General features: G+C 45.2%; 1 protein-coding gene across 6 annotated transcripts in view; it reads right to left on the bottom strand.

Moving 5' to 3' along the window:
* Positions 1–18,309, bottom strand: part of ZNF414 (zinc finger protein 414) — a 137,786-nt gene that overhangs the window by 75,177 nt on the left and 44,300 nt on the right. For all 6 annotated transcript variants that reach the window (XM_069217131.1, XM_069217134.1, XM_069217130.1 and 3 more), the window contains one exon: positions 5,234–5,339. In XM_069217131.1, coding sequence (XP_069073232.1) covers positions 5,234–5,339 — 106 coding nt within the window. The remainder of the gene's footprint in view (positions 1–5,233; positions 5,340–18,309) is intronic.

Here is an 18,309-nt window from a genome sequence, read left to right as displayed (position 1 = left end):
CACCAACATGCCTAGTGGGTCACCCCAAGCCAGACTCCGTTATCAGTCAAGCGGCTCTGAGGTGCTTGAAGAACCCTTCTGCACGTATCACTACACCTGTTTGAGACTAGCGTCACCTTGACTCAATTGGGAAACTGTTTTCAAGCATCACAGCACTCGCTGTGCGGGCAGCTAATTTACTAGCAATACTAGGAAGACTTGACAGGTAAATCTGGTCGTATATGTCCCAATTTGTAGACCTTCTGCCAGAAGAATTTAAGTAAGAAGCCAGAAAGATTCTCCATGTGGAAAAGCCATGTTCCCCGGAGATAACAGACTGCGCTATTGATATCTCCAGAACAGGATTTCTGCAGTTAGCGGGAGCAGCTGCTCGCAGCAGGCAGGCCTGGCTGAAACCAAAATCTTTCAGACCAGAGGTATGGAGCAAAAGTTTGGACATGCCTTATGATGGCGAAGCATTGTGCAGCAAACATAATGGTGATGCTCTCCAAGCCATCAAGACTGTAATGGATACTGCTAGATCCTTGGGAACATTGCAAATGAAGAGGCAACCCTTTCGAGCAGCTTGGGGCAGGAGACCTATCGAGGAGGATTGTAATCCTATTGAGGAGGATTGCAGTCCTATAGGCAGCAATATCATCCTCATCAGGGTCAATATAATTCGCAATATGTGCAACCACCTTAGGCAGCTTACAGACAGCCAGCAAGAGGGAAGCAGCCCACCAGAGGATGAGCCACTGCAAAGAAACAGTGACCTTACATCGGTGCTGGCTACCACCTACACTCCAACAAAACATCTTCGGGTTGTATTTCCCATTTCCTTCATCAATGGTCTGCTATAACAATGGGCAAATAGGTTCTGGACGTCATAGCTCGGGGACATACCCTCAAATGTGTCAACAAACAATCAAATATCCCACCCAAAGGACCACCTCCGCTTCATCTAAAACAGTGACTGATGGAAGTTTTTCTTATGATAAAAAAAAAAAAAGGGGCAATAGAAAAGGTTCCAAAGTCTCGGAAGGAAATCTGTTTCTACTCCTGTTTCTTCCTCAACAGGAAAAAAGCAGAAGACTGGCGCCTGATCTTAGAACTTTTCGAAGTTAAACCAAGTATTTAAAAAAACTGTCATTTTGGATGGTCACAGTCAAGACATTTTACACCTTCTCAATCATGGGGACCGTATGACCGCTCTCAACCTCCAGGACCCGTATTTCCATATCACCATTTATCCCAAACATTGAAAGTACTTGCGAGTCCAGGTAGCCGGCACCCACTACCAGTTCAAGGTTCTCCCTTTCAGATTAATGTCAGCCCCAAGTACATTAACCAAATGTCTCACACCTGTGGCAGCTCACCTGAGGCAGAAAGGAGTGCAAGTATTCCAATACTTGGACGATTGGTTAATCAAGGCTCCAATAAATAGCCACAGCCCATACAAACCTGTGCCTCTCGCTGTTCAAGAAACAAGGTCTCACAACAAACATACAAACGTTTTCTCTCAATCTGAAGACAAGGTTAAGCTTCCTTGGCGCTGTTCTAGACACTGAAACAGAAAAAGCTTCTGTCTCTCTAGAACGACAGAACAAGATCCAGCAAGTGGCCCAAAAGCTTGCCAAAAAAAGAGGCCATTTCCGTTTGACTGTCCAAGTAGCTCCTGGGAATACTATCCTCTTGTATTCCTCTGATCCCAAATCGCAGCCTGCACATGCGCCTGTTAAAGGAAGAATTAGACAAGCAGTGGCCGCAAGCACAGGGATTTTTTGACGATATCATTCGAATTACCCCAATAACGGTTTCATCACTGTAATGGTGGGCTCTGAAAGAAAATAAATCAAGAGAATAGACATTTCTACCATTGGTGACAGACTTTTTCATCACAACAGCTGCATCCCTAGAGGGATGGGTGCTCATCTCAAGGATCTCTCAGTCAGCAGGAAACGGTCCACCTCTGAAAAGAAACTGCACTTAAATGTTCTGGAACTAAAGGCCATAGCTCTAGCTCTCGTCACATTACTTCCCAGAGTTGCAACCTTATCCGTCCTCATCAGAATGGACAAAACCACCAGCATGCACACCTTAAACGGGGAGGAACAAGATCAACAGTCCTGTCACAACAAGCACAAGAAATCAGGAAGTGGGCTATAAAGAAAAAATACCACTGAGGGTGTAGAATTTGCCACTGGCATCAAATGTGCTGGCAGACACACTAAGCAGGTTGACTTCAACTTGACACGAGTCGGAGCTCGACCATCAGCTCCTGCAAGACATCTTCACTAGATGGGGCACAATGCGACTAGACCTAGTTCTGACTAGGAACAACCACAAATGCCAGTACTACGCAAGCTGACTCACCAGAAAGCATCATGGGTGGATGGCATTTTCCGATAAGATGGTCACAAATTCTACAGGATACGTATCTACATCCACAGCCCTGTTTACTGGAGTACCAATTCAGCAGATCTGCAGAATGGCAACACAGTCCAGCAGACACACCTTCACCCAGCATTACTGTCTGGACACGGCTGACAAGTCTGATAATGCAGTGGGGCAAGTTGTTTTACGCCATCTATTCCATTAAGGTAAGCCAAAATCGAACTCCTTATTTCCCATCATCCGCTTCCTTTTGGTAATACTGCTATTTACCTATACAAACTGCTGACTATTCTGATTCAAGCATGTGACTCTATGATGGATCCAATACTGGAGAAGAAAATAAGTTACTCACCTGTAACCAGTATTATCATCTTTCATAGATTCACATGTGATCCACCCTCCACCCCATAGTGGCTCTCCTTATTGCTCTTTGATTCTACCTCACCTTGTGCAGGGAAATCTGAGGGATTGGAGCTTCTGTGATGAGGGTTCTAAAGGGTGCTGTCACCTGATTGGATGGACTTTGGGTCATTTTTATTAGTAATAACAAGCTGTAAAAGTGAATGTTTTTCCATTGATTACAATGGTTAAAATGTTATCTACTGCTTTCTAGGTTACTTTGGGACTCCCACTTTGACGACAGTGAATGATTCAAGCTGGAGAACCAGTTACAGGTAAGTAACTTATTTTCTTTAGCTGTGTCTGAGATATTCATGCTCCTGTCGAATCTCCCAACATGTTATTAAAGGATTCAACAGGTGTGTTGAACAGAAAAACTGGCTAAATTGAAATGAGTTAACAGCAACCTAGAATGCCAGATGTGCAGGTCTGAGAACCAAGAGAACAAAAATTAGATGCCAAATTGGAATTTGATCACAGGGCAATTTAAAGAGGTAAAACATACGGTGAAAAATGTATGACTAAGACACTCATTAAACTGAAAGAGTTGTTTAGCATTTATCATGAGCTGGTAAACCCTGGAACCCTAAAACCCAATTAGTCATTTCGCTTCTCAATAACACTATGACGACCTATTAGAGTTCTTCATATGCAAACTATGCAACTACACTTTTAACACTCCAGAACTATCTTTATGCCCACACACCTTGTTACCCTCACTTTTAAATACATTCAGTTTTTTCAAATCCCTTCAGACTGATGAGAAACTCGGTCTAGCACCCAAAATAAAAGCACACAACTTGTAGCTGTGTTCAGCCATTTACCTAAACAATGCCTCAAATCTCTTGCACTGTAAATATGATCTTTGCCTCACTTCGCCCTGAGTTGTGCCTACCCTTCTATAGCATGATGTCATCACTTTCTATCCCCACGGAGGAAAAAAGTGTAAATCTCAAAATCATGGCTAACGTCCTTCCTCAGCAAAATCAAGGAAAAGGAGGAGATGAGAGATTCGAATGAAAACATTTCATTCACGACCACCAGCTTGGTTTAGACCCAGTGAGGGCACCAAAACAGACTTAGCTGATAAAATGGAATGCTTCTCTACTGGTGAAAATAAAATAAAAACAAGGCTTTCAGCCCGCAGCACAAGACACTGATTAAACTATATGTTCCCTAGCCTGGCCTTCGATCCCGTGGAAGACGCAAAATTGATTTACCCATATTCTGTATTGCATTCTATTTAATTTTCTGAACTGGAGGAAGCCTGCTATTCTTACTAAAAGACAATCCCAAATATTACAAACTTTGTATAAAGCAACTCTTGCCCTATTCAAGGATCATACACAATACTGTAGTGGTAGACTATTTTGTTTCTCAGAGGCTCAAAGTCAACTTTGCTAAAGAGCCTTACAGCCAGTGCTAGATGTATCTCTATTACAGCAGCATCATCTGCATGAGCAATTTAAAGAGGCATATGCCAGTGATGGTGGATATGATCATGTCCCTCCTATTTCTCTATTAACATTTTCTTGCAAGACAAATGGATTTAAGCCAGTAGACAATCCTACCCATTACCATTGTTGGTATGCTGACACCACACCATCGAAGCACCATGGTATGGTCACACCACACCATCCAAGCACAATATATGTGATAGTTCACTTGCAAGAACGTCCCGTTTTAAGGGATAGGTTGATATTTTTTTGTCAGAACAATTTAGGAGCCTAACTTCCTGAGAACAGTCAGGTGCCTTTTGTTCCCTTTCTTAAACAATGCATCTCCTTGGAAGAAACACCGTGCTCCATGATCTCTCCAGTGGGCCGAAACTTTCAGTGTTTATGACTTCAATTAAGATAGTCATGCAGAAAGATTACAAATATGTTCCTTTCCTGTTTGACTATGAGGTTCTTTACACCGCTTAATGGAGTGCGGCAGTCATGCATAGATTAGAGAGTCATGAAGAGTGATTGGAGTCTGTAACGTGAATCTGTTTTTGAAGGATTCAATTTCAAGTGACCAGAGCTCCTCCAAAACACAAATAGCCCTCATTAGAACAAGATGAGAAATGTGGTTTATACTTTATAACAGAAAGGAAAACCAGGCACAAATCAAGTTTTACAAATGGCTAGCCAAGGCATCTATGCTTCATATACATAAGCAAATTCACGATCACTGCAAGGGCTATGTCTACTTCAGCTAACACTAAAATATGCTCAATTGTACAGATTCCTATTAATGTTCTCTTCCTCCCGCCCCAAATAATATAGTGTTCGATTCAAAATTCTGAACTCCAACGTCACTGCTCTTCATCACGATAACTGGTGCATGTGTGAGACACAAGCATGCAGTTAAAATAGAGCTATTCACATTTTGTTCAAAGGTATCTTATGGTATGCATGAAACTTTTTTTCATACACAAACAAGATAATGTAAAACAATAGTTCGGAGCACTTACTTAAAGTACCGATTTGGCTTGTAGTGAGTTTTTTGATGGGTCAAAAGTTCTTGCATGCTTGGTAGCACCTCTTTACACCCCAAGGTGGAGCAGTGGAATAACTTCCCTGAATGTTAGAAGGAGCAGAAAAAGAAGATAATTCCGTTAGAAATCACTTAGCTTCCATCAACATGATGATGTTCTAAAGGTCATCCAGTCAAAGTAATAGGATAGGAGCAGTTTAATAAAATCTAATGGAATTTTTAAAAGGAACGTAAACTGGATGGCACTTGCGTCCAAACTGTTGCAAGTAGCAAAATTAAGCACTGTGTCTGATGCTAAAGAAAGGACATGTAATAGGAGTATAATAAAAACCCTGTATCATTAGATATGAGTGGCCTGCAAACGTTAATCCCTTGGACGAATTTGCATGCAACTAGGCAACCAAGTGCGTTTTCTGAGGTGAAAGTGTATTCTTCCCATTTTAGCTCCATTTACAAATTACAGATTTTCCAAAAGATTGAACAAAGACTGCTGCACAGATTTACTTCAAAGTTGTCATGAACGTAGGTTGTCATTATGACCCAGGCGGTCTTCTGATCGCCAGGGTAAAGGTGGGGGTTTCACCGCTAACAGGCTGGCGGTGAAGACCGCCACATTATGAGTGTGGCAGGTTGGCCTCTGCCAAATCGCCACATCTCCTCCATACCGCCAGAGTGGTCGGAGCCGCTGGGCCGGATGAGCATCTCTGACCCGGTGGTCCATAGAACACCGCCAGCGGTCTTATGAGCTGCCTTTCCACCAGGGTTTCCCTGGTGGTAGCAATGCCACGAAAACCCTGGCAGAAATGCTACCGGTGACAGGGAATTTCTTCCCTGTCATCGGTAGACTAATCCCAGATTTCCCCCCCCCCCCCCAGCAAGCACAATCCAGTTAGATCGCCCACCTCCAGGTACAGCAACCCCCTCCCCACATATACGCACACAGACACCCACACGCACAACACATACTCAATCACCTACACTTACATACATGCATTCACTCATACGCATCCATACTCTTATTCACCTCAGCACTCATACACGCATTCAACCACACAAGCACACGCCCATCTGAACTTGCATACTCACACCCATCCAAACACACACTCACATCCATCCAAACACAGACACACACACACACACACACCATAACACTCATACACACACACTTACATGCATACACGCACTCACGTCTACATTCAGACACGCATACAACCACACATTCATGCACACATGCAGACAACACACACAACACCCTCCCATCCCCCCCTCCCCTGACGGACGATCAACATACCTGGTCCGGGGAGGAGGTCGTCTGGCAGGGAATGTGAACTTCCACCACCGGCAGCGCCCCGCTGTCAGGACACCGCCAGGCTGTATTATTGCTCATAATACGGTGGGCGATGTCCTTCTGGCGGGGCGGGTGCGGTGGTGGAACCTCCCCAGCGTCTTCACCCGCCAGCACAACTGCTGCTGTATTTCTGCCCAAAGTGTGGCGGAAATCCAGCAGTACTCATAATATGTGGGTGGAAGGTCTTCTGGCACCCGTGGCTTTGGCGGTCTTCAAGGAAGGCCGCCAAAGTCATGACTGCCATGGTGTTTTCTTTTTAGATTTGGTGTAAATCAGTTCAGTAGCTTTCAAGGCAAGTTTTTGAGAATGGGGTCTTGTGGGCCTGAATGGGTTAACCCTTTTGTATAGCTTTTCAGATGAAAAGCCAGTTTGTTAAACTGCTTATAACTTTGACGATTATGCATAAAATCTGACAGATACTTAAGTGGTCATTTTGACTTTAGCAGTAGAAACCACCTACCACCACCGTGACGACCGCCAAAATACCGCCACTGCGGCTACCATCTGTTTGCCATATTATGAGCACTGCCGGACTTCAGCCACAAGAAGGGCGGAAATCCGGCAGTGTTCATGGTGGTGAACGGTAGTAAGGTGACGCCGCTACCAACAGCACCGCCACGACAGTAGAACGATGCCAGCCATATCATGACCTGAGATCCGGTCTGGCGGTGTTTTGCTGGCGGGGCGCTGCTGGCTGTAGCAGCACCCTTGCCGTTCCCTGTAGGAAGACCTCATCGACAAAGGTAAGTCAGGCTTCCGACAGGGAAAGAGGGTGTGTGTGTGTGTGTGTGTGTGTGTGTGTAGTAATGAATGTGTGAGTGAGTGTGTGAATGTGTCTGTGTTGTTTGCATGGTTGTATGTGTGTGAATGAATGCGTTTATGATTGGTGAGGTGAGTGCGTGTCTGCATGTCAGCGTGATTGTGTGTAAGAATGTGTGCGAGCATGTCTGGACATGTGTGCATGAATGCGTGTAGGCAAGTGTGTTTAAGAATGTGTGTATGCCAGTGTGAGAGATTGGGTGTGTGCATGTATGGGGGGGTGAGTGAGAGGATCAGATGGGGTGGGGGTTGTGTTTGGATCCGGGGTGTGGGGGTGTATGTGAATATCGGGGTGGGGGTTAGTGTGTGTGTGTGTTGGGGGTTTCAGGTGTGTGTTGGGGGGTGGGGGAAGCCACCTACCGGTGACAGGGAAGGAATTCCCTGTCACCGGTAGGGCCTACCGCCATGGTTTTCGTGGCATTGCTAATGCCACAAAAACCATGGTGGTAGGCAGGCTTATAATGCCGCCAGCTGTACTGTGCCGGCCGCCTCTGTGAAAGCAGCGACTAAGTACACAATTTTCTTTTTTCAACAGCCCTCCTCAGGAGTGCTGGGGTTTTATTCCGCTCGGTTTGCCTTTTTTTTTATTTATTTTTTTTTATTAATTATCCCGTCCCGTTTTTTTGTCGCTCTGTCCATTATTGGCTACACTTGGGGAAGTGCAGGAACAACGGGTCACAGCAGTTCTGTGGTTTCACCGTGGGAGTATGTCACACAGCATAGTAGCAATGGATCTGGGTGTGTGTTGGAAATGGCTCTGCCTGCAGGGTTAGCCCCAAACTTTTTGCCTTTTTCCTTCTATTTTTCCGACCCTCTTTTTGTTGGCTTTAGTACTCGGGGCACTTTACCACTGCTAGTCAGTGCTCAAGTGCATGTGCTTTCTCCCCTAAAATTGGTAAAACTTGGTATAATCTGTTTGGCATATCTGATTTACCTCAAAGTCCCTTGTAAAGTGGTATACCATATATCCAGAGCCTGTAAATTAAATTCTGCAAGCGGGCCTGTAGCACTGATTGCTCCACCCACAGAAGTAGCCTTTCAAACTTGTCTCAGGTCTACCAGTGTAGTGTCTGCATGCACCATTTACTGCCACGCCGACTTGGCAATTCCAACTAATGTTTACTACATTTAAGTCACTCCTAAGGTAGGCCATAGATAGCCCTATAGGCAGGGTGCATGTATGTGAAAAGTAGGACATATACGTTTATGTGTGACTTGTCCTATTAGTGGCAAACAGCCTATTTCATTTTTCCTTACTGTGAGGGCTGCTCCTCTGATAGGTTTGCATTGGTAATTCCCTTATATACTGTATGTCTAATGGTAATTTCTAATCTGTGAGGAGTAGCATGGGCATGTTTGGTATGTTTGGAATGGTAGCAAGAAATCCTGCTTACTGGTGTGAGTGGATTTTACATTACTATTTTAGAAATGCCACTTTTAGAATGGGGGCATTTCTCTGTGCTTATAACTCTAATCCTCTGCAGCCTGACTGCAGTCCACATTTAGAGCAGAGTGACAGCTCCATTTGGTGCATACTTTCTAGACAGTCATAACACAGAAGGGGCTGGGTGTGACAGAAGAGGCATCTGCATCCATCTGCATGCTGATAGTCATCCTGGGCTGGGGAGAGGGAGGATTGTTCACACCTTACATGTCTATAGGCTGTGTCCTGCCCTTGCACGATAGGCTGATTACCCCCTACTGATGTCTGGAGACAGGGCTGGGTTGAAAGGGGGTTCTGTTTCACTTGAAAGGGTTTCTTTGAAGTCACTCTCTCAACAAAAGCATTTTTGAGTATAAGTACAGGGGCTCTCACCCCATGATTTTCAGAGCACTTTGAAACTGGGACTGAACCTCTGTCCGAACGACTGCTGAGCTGCAAAAGGACTCATCTGGACTGCTTCTCTTTTGTTGCCCTAATGCCTGTTGCTGCTGGGTGGCACAAAGGACTTCTTGAATAGCTTTTCTGCTTGCTGCCCTACTGCTCCCTGACTGTGGTTCTCTCCCCCTTATCTCCCCCCCTACACCTCCCCAGGCTCTGGGGTACTGCCAGGAGGAACCACCACTTGAGCCATTGGCCTGGGTGTGTTCTGGCCTGCCTGCAGTTTCTTACCCTAGGCCTAGTGTTCTCAAGGGGCTTGTTGGGCTGCCCCTCCTGCCCACTAAGGAATCCCAGGGTCTGAATTAATTCCTACTGAGCGCTGTTGGCCCTTGCATCACTTAGTGCCTGTGGGAAGAGTGTTACAAATTCAAAGCTTCATGCCAACTTTGCGCAGCCCCCACCGGAGCTGAGTGGGGGAGATCAGGGGGCAGCTTTGGTCCCAGATTCTGGACCGAAGCTTACCTGTTTTTCACCTTTACATGCACATAGAATTAAGGAATTGCTGTGGGGAGTTAAATCAGGATCTCCCAATGACCCTTGCCCTCCTAGGTTGTTAAAGCTAGTACCTGACCTGGTCTCGGTCGCTCTTGAACCAGTTTACCTAGACATTCTGAAGGAAGGGTGTTTCCCTCCCGCTTGGAAGGAATCCATTGTGATTCCACTTACAAAGAAACTGGGCAGCGCACCAAATGACCTGAAAAATCTACGACCCATCTCTTTACTGCCTGCCATGGCCAAGAAACATCTTAACATAGAACTGGCGGATTTTCTTCAGGCCAGTGGCGGACTAAATCCCTCTTAACAAAGGTTCCGTAAAGCTCACAGCACGGAATCCACTCTTGTTTCTTCAGCTGATATTAGAGTGGATCAGGGGGAGGGCACCATTCTTGTTCTATTGGATCTTTCAAAGGCGTTTGATACCATTTCCCCTCATTTGTTGATCCAACCCCTCTACCAGGCAGGAGTTAGAGAAAAGACACTTGATATCTTAAAATCTTTTCCGATGGATAGATCCATTACGGTTAGCTGCGGTGACTACAAGACAACCCAGTTTCGACTTCCCTGTGGGGTTCTACAAGGGTCCTCACTCAGCCCTACTTTGTTTAATCTCTATGTTGCCCTACTGGCCAGACTGGTCTGCTTGTTCGATTTCATGTGGTCTCCTATGCTGATGACACTCAGCTGATCATTCCTGTCAACCAGAACTTGGAGGAGGTGGCAGACAGATTCTACAGTTCCATGAGTAAGATTAACAATTGGATGAGCCATAATTGGCTTAAAATGAACGGAGAGAAGACGGAAATTCTTTGGTTTAGACACCAGTTTATGGAGCTCCCGCTGGTGGCCGTAGTTCTGTAATGAGCACCCAGTCCCCAGTTCATCGGCCAGAAACCTTGGAATTACATTTGATAGGACTTTTTTTGAGCAACAAGTGAACCATACCATTAAACATTGTTATTGGTCTCTGAAAATGCTTCAGGACATCTTTCCCTTATTTCAGGAAGAACTTAAAATCATGGCAATTTTAGCCTAAGTTATTTCTAAACTTGACTATTGCAATGCTCTGATGTTAAACATCAGTAAGGTCTCCCTACATAGATTACAGCCGATGCAAAATGCTGTGGCTCGCCTTGTTCTGGATCTCCGCGCTCAGCATCGGCCAGCAGTAGTCTGAGACACCTGCACTGGTTATCAGTGGAAAAGCGGATTTTGGTCAAGGCACTCTGCCTCACACATAAGGCTCTCCATCAGGAAGACTGTCATTATCTCAGCTCCGTCTTGCAGCCTTACCTGCCCTGTCGTCAGCTCAGATCGTCTGCTCTTCATCTTATCTTGGTTCTCCGCTGCAGTAGGGCTAGATGGGGGGATAAAGCCTTTCTGGTGGTCGCAGCAAGACTTTGGTACTCACTTCCGCTGTCTATCGGGCAGGAGGAGACATACCTCCGCTTTTGGAAGTGGCTTAAAACCTGGCTGTTTTCACATTAGGAAGGATGTTGCTTTTATGTAGGTTCAGTGATTGGTGTAGCTCATATCAAGACTTCTCCGATTTACCTTTCTCCTTTAGCTCTTCGATGCTATGGCCGGAATGCGCTCTACAAATACATATAATACAATACAAAGCGCACAGTGAGAGCATTCTATTTTTATTCAACTTGTCCCCTTAAACAGCGCGTGTTGGGGTCTGCCTTTCTTGTTCCCTTCTTTAAACTAGTGCATGGTGAGCGCTTCAGTTTCTACTTGCTCCTTTTCACGAGTGCGAGGAGCTTTTTCATTGGAGTGCGAGGAGCTTTTTCATTGCCGCTAGCGCGTATGGGGGTGCTTCATCCAAGGCCTGTAGTACTGGTTCCAAAGTACAGGGATCACCAGCCCTTCTCGTCTGTCAGAGCCTCCGGGAGAAAAGCGCCTCTGATGGGCTCAGCACGCTACTTGCATTTAAGTGACCACTGCACAGCGAGAACCCCCTTCAGAGAGGCCCTGTCTGACGGATCAGCGTGCCACCTGAAGTAAAGTGACTGCTGCTCTCAAAAGCTTCTGCAGTGTGGCCCCATCCTCCCAAGCATGCTGATTAAGGGACGCTGCAAGGGCCTCTGCTGATTTGTTCACAGCTGAAAGGACACCAAAGGCCTGTGGGCCTACCTCTACAGAGTAGAGCCCATTCCTTCCAAAAGTACTGTAGTGAGTCAGGCTCCGGGGGAGCATAAGGAATACACCTCTGGATCTGTGGGTGGTTTGGTAGTGTGCCAGAGCGTCCTGCACAAGTTTGCTGCGCTCCTCGCAGCTGGCAGCATACACGTGGCTTGTCCTTGCCGGCCCCTGGCAATCTCCAGTGACTGAAGTTCCGATACCTGGCGGGGATCAAAGGCAACTTGCCAAGGCAAATAACTTTGTCTAGGGGCCATGCCTGCATAAGTTGGTCTCCACAGTTCCTCCTCTTTGGTTTCCGGTCCCTAAGGGCCGTAATTAAGTAGTATGTGGGGGGGAGTCTACCTTCTGCAAATCTCCCTAGATGGAAGACGGCATGGGCCCGGTAGTGTGAGGACTTCCCCCCCCAGCACGAAGAGAACAGCACCTATTGTGTGCAATAGACGTGCTGGGGTATACTGGGGCTGGTGAGTTGGCAATTTATGTGATCACTACCCATTAATGCTTCATTCCCACAATGTCTAGGACTCATACATCTTACTGTTGCTTTCTCATGCCGTGAGTAGTCCCTAGTTTTGGGATTTATGTAACTTTAGATTACTTCCTTACTCGGGGTAACAAGTACTATTGTCAGTAATGATTTATGAGGCACAAGAGTTACCGCCCACATGCTTTACTGCTGCATTTCGTGACCTGATGCTATGCCATTTTTACCCTGTCTTGTCAGGATGACGGGAGTGGTACCTTATGCACAGTTCTGATGATTTAGATTGTTGTTGGTCTACTGATACATATAATAATACAGAAATCTATTTTTATATAATCTAGTGTGGAGTCTCTTTTGTGGTGTATTTATTGTGTCACTGGTGTGACTGTGTTGTGCAAACGCTTTACACATGACCTCTGGGGAAAAAGCCTGACTGCTCTGTGCCAAGCTACCGGGGGTGAACACAGGTTATCTTGGTGTGTAACTTACCTGCCCTGACTAGAGTGGTGGGTTCTGCCTTGCTTAAATGCATATCCTAGCCAACCAGAAGCCCCATTTCTAACAACAGGTATCAGCTAAGGCATTTCTCAGCTCTTTCTTGTTTACGTTTATAAATAGCACATTTACTGGTTTCTCTGGGGAACAGTCCTGGATCGCTTTAAAAATGAACAGAAATGCTTCTGAAGCAGCTGGCCCGAGGTATGAACATGGCAAACAGTGACTGCCCCTGCGTGCACGGGCATGTGTACTGTGGAAGGCAAAGATACTTACATTCCTTGTGGTTTCTTGCAGCCTCTTAAAGGAGTCGTCCAGTATAAAATGTGCCAAGCTCCCCTTCACTAATGCTGTATTCGCACCCCCATACCCCAACCCAATCGGCATTGCCGAGACATATTGGCTTTGCCAATGCTTGTTTAACACATGCCTTAGCTAACCTTGTTGCATAATTCTAGTGGCCTGACAACAATAAAGAGTAGTTTTGGGGGAGTCATGATGATGAAACCAGTATTTCACAGCGAGCTGTGCAATATTTCCAGATTTCGAGGTTCTTTGTGAAGTGTATATATTTGTTTTTTACTACTGCGTTTTTGTAGCAATAAAAGCACCCAAAATATGTAAAAATAAATACATATACAGTATGTATGTAGTGATTGTTAGGTTAATGTTCCATAGGAAGAGCATTTTGTGTTCACTAATAAGTTTGGTGAAAAAGCTGGGGGTGGAGGGGTCGGTTTTGGGGTGGATGGTCCCAAATCATTGATCTCCCATGTTAATTCTACACTTTGCTGTATGATACAGAAAGACACAACTGACTGGAACTATACCTAATTTGGCAAAAAGGTAATAATAAGTGTGGTTTAGTGATTTGGTGTTAAGTCACACAGCTGTTTTTAAGAAAGTAGCGGCTTGGGCATGAAGGGGTTAAAAAGTTAGGCATACCTTAACGCAGGGTCCTGTATTACCGGATTTAAAAAGAAAAAAAAAAGTCCCTTCTTATCGGCCAAGGGAGCTTTTCCTTCCTTCAGCCATTTCAATGCTGCAGTACTGGTGCTCTGGTATTGGGCAATCTGATTGGCTGACCGCCAATCTGACTATCACCATTACAGAATTCGTGCCCTTGAAAAGATTTTTTAAAAAGAGAATACTGGGGCACGGTAGGGACACCCTGACCTTCACTCAGTTGTATGGGGACACAGAGGGACCTCGGTCCCAGAGGTTAAAAGATTCGGGGTGGGGGCAGGGGTGGATCTCTTGGCAACAGAAGTTTTGGCCTTTCTCATGGAGTACCACCTGCACCCCAAACTTTGATATTCAAATGAGGCACCATATAACTTTTAACATCATATCAGTAACATCATCAAAGATATCATTTAGCAGGTCAAGAGTGACGTAAAATGTGTGCTGATAAGCAGTGTGTGGTGCGGATGTAAGTTATACTTACCTTAGTAAACTATAACTGGTGAATTTCAGTTTTTTTGCTTTTTAAACAATAGTTTTTATCTGATTTCAAGACCCAATAATAAAGTCACTTTAACCATGGTTGTTTTTTCAGTAAATATATTTTCCCCTCTTAAAAAAAAAAACTGAGTTATGGTTCAGGCTCAAAAATGTAAAGCTAAAGAAATTCAACAATTGTTAACAATGCACGCAAACCACACCCTAACTTGCTCCAGGTTTTTCTTTGTACATCGCAGGCAAATCAGTATTTTGAGCAGGCCTAAAAAATCATTAAAATGTTACTAGACCTGCAGGTCGAGTAACTTAAATAATCTACTCAACCTAACTGTTCTTGACCCGTAAACGGGTCTCAAATTGTGTGATCCTAGGCAAATAGTTCACAAGAATCTATCCCACATATAGGGGACACATGACCCATGACTTTTGGTTTACAAACAGCATTGCCATCAGGGCAGGAGTGTTTCTCAGTTTGTTTAAACACTTACTTTTAATAGCTATTATTAATGCTACTATGATGTAGTTGCATTTTGTCGTCTACACACAGTAAATTTCCAAGAAATATCGAAAAAAAACTTTCCACTAACTTGCAACTTTATTGAAAAAACTATATTAACAATATGAAAATTGGATTTCAGAAAACATATCCTTTGCACATCATCTCGTAAAGTATTCTGATTTGTTTTCATCCTATTAACTTATGTTTTCATCACAAAGAAATACAAAAAAATGGGCTTTCACAACTACTGAAATATATTTTGAAATGTTTGCACAGTTGACTTAGTCCATTAAATGCTGTGTGTTAGGAAAAAACTAACACCCTATTTCCTTTTTACAGCAGATCACACAGTTCACCTTACAAAGTCCTGGAACTCTGCAGTCAGAAGGAAAATTAATTCTAAGACAAACTGACTGTTAACCTCCGTCTGTGAACACAGAGCAAATGTGACATAACAAGATTTAAAGACCTCTTTTATTGCCCCTCTGCTTTTCAAGTGAACAGAACACCTGTTTTTTGTCAACTTTCCAGAAGGGGCGAGTAAGTCCTAAAAATAACTCTTTTTTTTTTTTTTAACCCTGTTGAGCATGCCTGGAATCATGAGTTATGCCATGTGTAGTATACATTGTTAACCAAAATTAGAAAATATCTTTGGTTTTGCGTGTTTGAGCCAACATTTAATTTTGTTCCTAGGAATTTCATATTTTTTTTTTCACTGATGTACTTAATTTCCAACCATCTTTGGCCATGCGCAGTGGAGGAAGGGCCTTGTCTGTATGTATGTCCAATCAATGCAGACGGCCAAACCACAGTTGAGCCTCTCAATCCCACAGCCTTCGTCAGTGTCCATCGGACGTTGGGCACACGGCATGACCTCCGGCCATGCCTGTGCAAACCCACTACTGTGTAGTTATGGTTCAGCTGCACTTTCCATTGAAAAGGTGATATTTTTGATTTGTCTCTATCTTTTGACCGGTTGACAGATTTGCATAAAATCTGGCAACTGCTTTGAGTAGTTTGCTAAGGCACAGCATGACAATTGTAGACAACTGTAGATTTCATTGCAAGGGAAAAAAAAAGGTATCCTTTGTGGGCACAACTACAGTACTGGGCTTAGGCATATCCAGAGGTATGGAAAACTCAAGTTCCACAATCCGAAAGAACATACAAAACCGGCAAGCGACTTACAAGTTATATAAATATCACAATACTATGAGCCGCCATTTTTGGGTGTGAAATTTGAACTCATTTTATGAATGACTGTCAAATAAATTATCAAGCATAAGTTTCACACTGTTGGGGGAATAAAGGTGAGGTTAACTGCCAAAGACAGACACTATAACTATCACAAGGAACAGGTGGAAGGGCTCTGGTTGGCCATGCCATGCACATAAGGGCTTGACTTCTGGGAGGGACAGTTTGGTACAGGTCCTGTTCGCAACCCCTTCTGTTTACAGCCAAATGCCATGGGAAGCTGAGGTTGGCTCCCTGCTGTGGGTTGGAGAAAGGTCCTGCACCCAATCCCTGTGGAGGTTTGTCACTCGTTGCAGAGGGTCTTGCTTCAGGCTGCCGGTATCCCCAACCCAACTCCACATAGCCGAAAACCATGAGTAGCGGGGATTGGAAAATATGTACAGTAAAAAAATTAAAAAAAATTTTTTTTTAAACCCTGAAAATAACATACCGTGAAAACAATCTGTCAACAGTACAAATACAAAAACACCTATCAGGAAAACAACACCACAGGTGGCATGTGTTGAGTGCGTTGGTTAACATAAATTTCAGTGCTCTTTTTGTGTCTGAACCAGAACCATAAGCAAGTTTTTAGCTGTCTAAATAAATACATAAATTACCCACACATATATAAAGAAACTACCCTTTCAAGCTTAGAGCTGCCGCATAAATTATGCAAAAAAAGAAGCATGGGACTCTGGGTAGCTCACAAGTATAGGTGGAGAGCAGATCCTAAATGGAGCACCCTACAACACCACCAACCCTCTGAATCTGCTCATCTCAAATGTCTGTTTCTATAGCAGAGTTTTTAAGCATAGGATTAGGACAATGCCATCCACGCTGAGCTAGAGAGTGACAAAGACTTTTGTCATTTGAGTCTTTAAATATAGGATTAGCAAGTGACATCCACAGCAAGCTGAAAAATAACAAACGCCTTGGTAGTTATAGTTAGGACCATGTTGCCATTGAAAAATCGTTTTTTGACTTGCCTACATCTTTGGCACCGTTTGACAAATCTTCACGGAATGTTTCGGGGCGACCCGTCAATCGGGGGCATAGGAAAAGCAGGGTGGGGTTATAATAGTTGCATTTCCCATGTTAATTTCCATAGGACCTTTAGACACGACTACAGCCCGAATCAGAGAGTCCGCCTGCCCCCCTTCAGATCCACAGCCACGGAGATCATCTGCGGCGTACCCCAAGGATCCTCCCTCAGCCCCACTCTCTTCAACGTCTACATGACCCCCCTGGCGAACATCGCACGCAAACACGGACTCGACCTCATATCCTACGCCGACGACACCCAGCTCATCTTATCCCTCACAAACAACCCCACCTCAGCTAGGACCAGACTACATGAAGGAATGAAGGAAGTAGCGAACTGGATGACAGACAGCCGGCTTAAACTGAACACAGATAAGACGGAGGTCCTCATCCTCGGCCCTACTCCCGCCGCTTGGGACGACTCCTGGTGGCCCCCCACCCTAGGCAGCACTCCCCAACCCACCGACCACGCACGCATCCTCGGCTTCATCCTGGACTCATCCCTCTCCATGACCAGACAGGTCAACTCGGTGACCTCGGCATGCTTCAACACCCTCCGCATGCTCCGCAAGATCTTCCGCTGGATCCCCACCGACACCAGGAAGACCGTCACCCACGCCCTCGTCACCAGCCGCCTGGACTACGGGAACACCCTATACGCCGGCATCACCACCAAGCTGCAGAGGAAACTACAACGGATTCAGAACGCTGCCGCACGACTCATCCTGGACATACCCCGCCACCACCACATTTCCGGACACCTGAAGAGACTTCATTGGCTCCCAGTCAACAAGAGGATCACCTTCCGACTCCTCACCCACGCACACAAAGCCCTCCACGACCTCGGACCCAAAATCATCAACAACCGCGTCTCCTTCTACACCCCTCCGCGCACTCTACGCTCGACCGGACAGGCCCTGGCAGCCGTACCCCGCATCCGCAAAGCCACCGCCGGAGGAAGATCCTTCTCTTTCCTAGCAGCGAAAACCTGGAACTCTCTGCCCAGCCACCTTCGCGCCATACCTGACCACCTCTCCTTCAGAAGGCAGCTCAAGACCTGGCTCTTCGAGCACTGACCCCCCCCCTCCAGCGCCTTGAGACCCTTTATGGGTGAGTAGCGCGCTTTATAAATGCGATTGATT

The sequence above is a fragment of the Pleurodeles waltl genome, chromosome 12, assembly GCF_031143425.1.
Source record: "Pleurodeles waltl isolate 20211129_DDA chromosome 12, aPleWal1.hap1.20221129, whole genome shotgun sequence".
In the NCBI taxonomy this organism is placed as follows: domain Eukaryota; kingdom Metazoa; phylum Chordata; class Amphibia; order Caudata; family Salamandridae; genus Pleurodeles; species Pleurodeles waltl.
Note: the sequence above shows the minus strand (reverse complement) of the source record. Positions and strands in the feature narration are given on the sequence as shown.